This window comes from Zerene cesonia, chromosome 28 (assembly GCF_012273895.1).
Source record: "Zerene cesonia ecotype Mississippi chromosome 28, Zerene_cesonia_1.1, whole genome shotgun sequence".
Lineage (NCBI taxonomy): Eukaryota > Metazoa > Arthropoda > Insecta > Lepidoptera > Pieridae > Zerene > Zerene cesonia.
The window spans coordinates 1,477,609-1,483,608 of NC_052129.1; the positions used below are offsets into that span (position 1 = coordinate 1,477,609).

The 6,000-nt window shown below is 35.5% G+C and overlaps 1 protein-coding gene across 6 annotated transcripts in view; it reads left to right on the forward strand.

The window, feature by feature from the left end:
* LOC119837630 (filamin-A) overlaps positions 1–5,795 on the forward strand; it is a 69,042-nt gene extending 63,247 nt beyond the window's left edge. For all 6 annotated transcript variants that reach the window (XM_038363318.1, XM_038363316.1, XM_038363317.1 and 3 more), the window contains 6 exons: positions 175–330; positions 1,167–1,236; positions 1,848–1,966; positions 2,777–2,873; positions 3,551–3,757; positions 4,403–5,795. In XM_038363318.1, coding sequence (XP_038219246.1) covers positions 175–330; positions 1,167–1,236; positions 1,848–1,966; positions 2,777–2,873; positions 3,551–3,757; positions 4,403–4,587 — 834 coding nt within the window. In that variant the 3' untranslated portion in view covers positions 4,588–5,795. The remainder of the gene's footprint in view (positions 1–174; positions 331–1,166; positions 1,237–1,847; positions 1,967–2,776; positions 2,874–3,550; positions 3,758–4,402) is intronic.
* The last annotated feature ends 205 nt before the right edge of the window (positions 5,796–6,000 follow it).

Genomic DNA, 6,000 nt, shown 5'->3' on the forward strand with positions numbered 1-6,000 from the left:
TTTAAAGATAGTTCAGCATATACACTACTTTTTCCTCCGACACCACGTGTATGAGAAGCATCAAGCATCAGAGCATTAATTACCTGAATTATTTATCAATCTATAAGTATCTTCTGGAATACTTTAATTCTTAGTAACTTTGCTCTGGATATATAAATTCTCTCCATTTTCCAGGTGGTGTCGCCAACAGGCAAGACGGATGACTGCTTCATCCAGAACATTGATGGAGACCAGTACTCCATAAGGTTCATGCCCCGGGAGAACGGGGTACACAACATCAATGTTAAATTCAATGGTGTGCATATACCCGCATCGCCTTTGAGGATCAAGGTATGTAACCGACTTGGAAAAAGAAAGATTGCTGATGTCATGTTCGGATATTTAGCACTTTTCATACGTGGTCATTTTAATATAATTAGTGAGCAACGTACATACTTAATTCCTGCAGTTTTAGCAGTGTTTTTAAAGAAGTTTAGAGATTTTCTAAATATAATGCGCTCGATTGTCTATTGATTTAAATAAAAATCTCCCACCTTTGTCGTATTCTTACAGTTTAATCTGTGCATATTTCAAAGCAATCGCTACTAGATGGCGTTAGTAGTCTATGAAACTTATTGCCTACGACATTTAATTTACGCTTGTAATGCTAGTTTTCTGTAACTATATTAATATACAATTTAATTTAATTCCAATCAAGCCATCTGCTATTCCTAACGACATTAGTTTCATAAATAGAAACCTAATTAGACTTGCTAGACATTCATTAACCTAATTAGGCACACTGAATACGAATTTAAATAGGTCACTTTAATATGATTAAACGTCACTTGCATTAATTCATCCACGTATTTTAATGCAATAAAAACAAAATTCTAACGTATATTTTTACATCAACGTTGCTAAATTCAAACAACCAACCAACTTAACCTTCAATTATTAAAATTATTTATAGAAACATATTTAATTCTTAACTCCTTAGCGGATATGCAGCGGCCCTGCCTCTGTCTGTTCATGGGCTCGCTCACCATCAAACGAGTTCAGTTTATTACATAACAAATGGTTTATATAGAAGCTACTACTATCTCAAATATGTACAGTTGTGTAGGAAGACGGTGAAGGCGATTGGTGAAGGAAGATGAGGTTTATGCTTAATTATTGGTTCTCAGGTTGGCAAAGATGATGCCGATCCAGCAGCTGTCCACGCTCACGGAGCTGGTCTGGGCACAGTTAAGACTGGTAAGATCCTCACTTCGTTATAATAATACTAGCTGACCCGGCGAACTTCGTACCGCCTTAGCGTTGCAATGATGCACTACTTTATTGTGTATAGCTCACCTATCTTAGGTATAAGTACCTATTCAATTTGAATTGAATCCTTCACACAAAAAAAAATAATTTTCCATATAAAAAAAAAATATTTTATTTTTCTTAATATTTTTTTCCGTAAGAATCTTCTCCTAATAATAACAAATACAACAAAAAAAGAATTAGTGAAATCGGTCCAGCCATTCACGCGTGATGCCGTGACCAAGGAAAACGGGTTTCATTTTTATATATATAGATAAGTTGCTAACCCCATTGGGATCTGCTTTGACAACGCGGGCCAAGATGCTGGGTGTCGAAATGAGAAAAAAAACTTTACATGTATTTTTTTCATTATATTTTTAGGGTCTATAACCCTAAAATAAACTTCAATATTTTAATTTCCCATATCACGAAATACTCCATAGACGTATAAGAGGTTTGATTTTATCACGTTTTCTTCATACGATAATTCTTAATATTTTTAAAGTATCTATAATTAAACAAGAAAAAAAAAATACTATAATTAATAATATTCCATTTAGGCGCCAAAACGGACCTGATCATCGACACCTGTAATGCTGGATGCGGTATCCTCGCCGTCACAATGGACGGCCCTTCAAGGGTCGCCATGGACTGCACTGAGGTTGAGGAGGGCTATAAGGTGAGGGATTTATTTTGGTATTTTTTATACTTCAAATTATCTCTTGATTAGCTTTTACCTTCTTTTTACCTTTAATCGTTGTTTTTGGAGATTTCTAAATCTTTTATGTTGAACTAGTTTTAACATTGATCTTATATAAACTACTAGCTGCGCCCCGCGGTTTCGCCCGCGTCAGTCCGTATCCCGTAGGATAATCGGGATAAAAAGTTGGCTATATGTTACTCCAGTTGTCCAGCTATCTACGTACCAAATTTCATTGCAATCGGTTCAGTAGTTTTTGCGTGAAAGAGCAACAAACACGCACACATCCTTACAAACTTTCCCATTTATAATATTAGTAGGATAGTAGGATTTGTAATAATAGACTTAATTGGTACAATGTAAGCCAAATATACTTATGAATCACGTTGTTTTTCTTTGCTTTCACAAGGAATTAAAATATGGTAAGCAATTACTTTGATGTATCTAATCATAATTCTTTGTGATTACTTATTTTATATAAAACATAGAAGAAAGGTTTCAAAATTTTGCAGAAACATTACACATTAATAGGAATTTAAACTAAGTACTAAACGAAAGTATAAGTATTCATTCATGGAGAATATATACCTATTTATGTCTCTTTAGTACGTCCAGTTAACTCTGCTGTAAAATTTTCTTTTAAATTGTTCTTGGTTATTGTAAACTCCAGTCTGAAAATTGAGTCCTCTAAAAAACGAAGCATCATGCGAGAGACTATTCGATACGAGGCACAGGGTAACAATTCATAAAACAAATTATTCGTATTATTTATTGTAATTATATATCCAGGTGCGATACACGCCTCTGGCCCCCGGTTTTTACTACATGAGCATCAAGTACAACGGCCACCACATTGTGGGATCGCCCTTCAAGATTGAGGCCACAGGTACGTGGAATTTTCTAGGGCGTTGGGTTATATGACAAAATTGAATAATCTAGGCCAGTTTTTCCAGTCGTTAATCCTTCCCTTTTCCCTTACCCCATAAAAGCGGGCAGCGCATTCACACAGGTACTACCTTTGCGAATGTTTATGGGCGGTGGTGATCGCTTACCATCAGGCGAACCACCAGCTCAGCTGCCCGCTATGACATAAAAAAAAAAAAAAAATCTAGACTAAAGTTTCTGTGCCTATTCATTGTATAAGTTAATCGGGGCACGCTTAAATTTAGAGTTTTGTACTATTTTAACAGTCAGTTAAAAGCTTAGTAGTCCAGTAAAATCAATATATAATTTAATCTTTACTCAGACTATCTATAATCATTTTCAAAGAATATTTTAACCCAATATAAATCCACCTGATAATTCGGTGATTTATAAATTCAAATATCATTATTGTTTCCTATCTTATCATTGACTTTTATCAACCGACTTCCAAAAGGGAAGAGGTTCTCAATTCGACTGCATTTATTTGGGTAAACTGATTTTGGTGATTTTCTTTGAAAGCTGGTGCCTATCGTGTGGTCCCATTTCAATTTAGTTTCTTGCTTGTAACTAAAATGCCTTTACCACTCCACTCCTTTTACCACTGTATGCCTACAGACCTCTAACAAAATTCCCCCACAGGAGAGAACCTTGCGGAGATCGGTGCGCAAGAAACGAGCTCCGTGACAGTGGAAACAGTCCAAAAGGTGTCCAAAGCTGCGCAGAAGCAGGGCCCGGTGTTGCCGCACTTCAAGTCCGACGCCACGAAGGTCGTCAGCAAGGGCATGGGCCTGAAGAAGGCGTATTTGAACAAGCACAACCAGTTCACGGTGCACGCTGGTGATGCGGGTGAGATATAATGGAGGACTCTTAAACTCATTTATTTATTCAATTAGACGCACTTTTGAAGCGACTGTTATAACATTTACCACCGGTTCGGAAAGCAGTTTCTACAGAGAAGAGCCGGCAAGAAACTCTGTAGATGATCAACATTCAATTGCAATGTGGCCCACTTTTTTACTGTATTTTTATAGATAAATGATTACTCAAGCAATTTTGTGGTCTTAAAATATTTTATTTTCATTTTTGTAACATTATATAAAAGCAGAAAAGCAGTGGTGGCTCAGTGGTGAGGACCTCGGACTTCAAAATCGATAAGTCGGGGTTCGAGACCGGACGAGCGTGCAGGAAATATATTGATTTTCAATTTATCTGCACATGTGGATAACATCACCACTGCTTAAAACGGTGAAGGAAAACATCGTGAGGAAACCGGCATGTCCAAGAATCAAAAGTTCGACGACATGTGACATCTGCCAACCCGCACTTGGCCAGCGTGGTGGATTATGGCCTAAACCCTCATAGGAGGCCTGTGTCCCAGCAGTGGGAATATATATGGGCTGATGATATATAAAAGCAGATAGCCTGCTAATTAGCTAAAAATAGGTACAAAAACTTTATGATGCTCTTTTTTATAAGATCCTTTATTCTCAGGTAATAATATCCTATACGTGGGTATCTACGGCCCCAAGGGTCCCTGCGACGAGGTCCAACTGAAGCATAAGGGTAAAAACAACTACGAATGCTGGTACGTAGTGAGGGACAGAGGGGAGTACATCGTGATCGTCAAGTGGGGGGAGGAGCACATCCCCGGATCTCCTTATAAGGTTGAGGTCTAGATCCAGATCTGGAAGGTCTGGATATGTAGATTTACTTTGATTTAGATATGTTAAAGTTTTGTATCAGTGTCTGGTGTTGCTTCGGATTTGTGGTCAGTTTCACAACTTCTGAATATGTTCTGATTAGCTTATCTGTCAGTTATGAGGACAAATTGTGCTTGAATATATGAGTCAGTGTCGAATAAACTATCAGTAACTTTATTAGGAAGTGGTGATACTGGCCTTAAATCTTATAAAATATCTTTTGTTATACGCTCTGTGAAATATTTGTTACATAGATATCACGAAATAAAGGGAAAGAGTCTTTTTGTGTCTAAAGATTATTTTTCGATTGACCTGCGTTATTATTATGGATTTAGTTCAGTAGGTATATCATTTTATTTGGTTATTGAGAAAAAAATCAAGTGTATTTTAATAAGTATCATAAACAACCTGTAGCATATATATAGTAGATATATACAGTATCGACAAATTGCCTCTTGTTTTATGTTCTTGGTACTAATATAGTGCATTTAATTGCACTGTATTTAAATGTTCATTGCACAAATGGAAGTAAATCTACATATTATGTTGTTTAACAAGTCAAGTGGTTGCTAGTCGAAAAAAATTATCCTTTACGGATTCTAGTCATCTAAAAGGTTAGCTCTTTATTAATTAGGATTTTGGAAGTGTCTTATCAGTTTATTCGCTTTTGAATTTTAAATTTATTATCAATCTTCTTACTATTTTTACTATCATCATTATTTATATGATTTTCGTTTAGTATTAGGGCGACTAAATGACAATACATATAAAATAAAAATATTCCTCTATACGTAAGTTGTAAGGTGCGATATCTTTACAAAAACTTCGCGCGAATTGTTTATTTATAAATTTTTCTACAGCTTTTTCTTGAAAAAGTTGATACGGAGAAATGCTCTCGGATTCGGGCGTAGTTTTTGCTGTAAGGCCATTTCAGACATGATTTTCTCTTTCCGTTTTAATTCTACTAACTCGACCCCAACAAAATCTGTATCTGTTAATGGCCTTATTCTATAAACTATTGTATCTTGTTTAATCTAAGTGTATTGTAATTTGCTTTCTAATTTGAATGGTTTGTGCTGTATGAGTTTTACCTACGTAGGTAGAATGACCCCATATTATTGTAAATACCTACTTTAAGTATATATTATTTGCGACTGTTAACTAAATAAATAGATAAAGTTCAATTTTTCTTTTATTTTAACTTTATTTAGTCACTATTACTTGCGACAGTTACCTCTTTATGGAGTACTGATCACACCGTTTCTCATCTAGGAAAACGTTTTTAAGAACCTTAATTTTTTGAGAACCATCTTCAATATATTGCTCTAATAGGGCAGGTATTAATTACTTTTCATAATGTACGTAATATGACTATGGTACTTATCATAG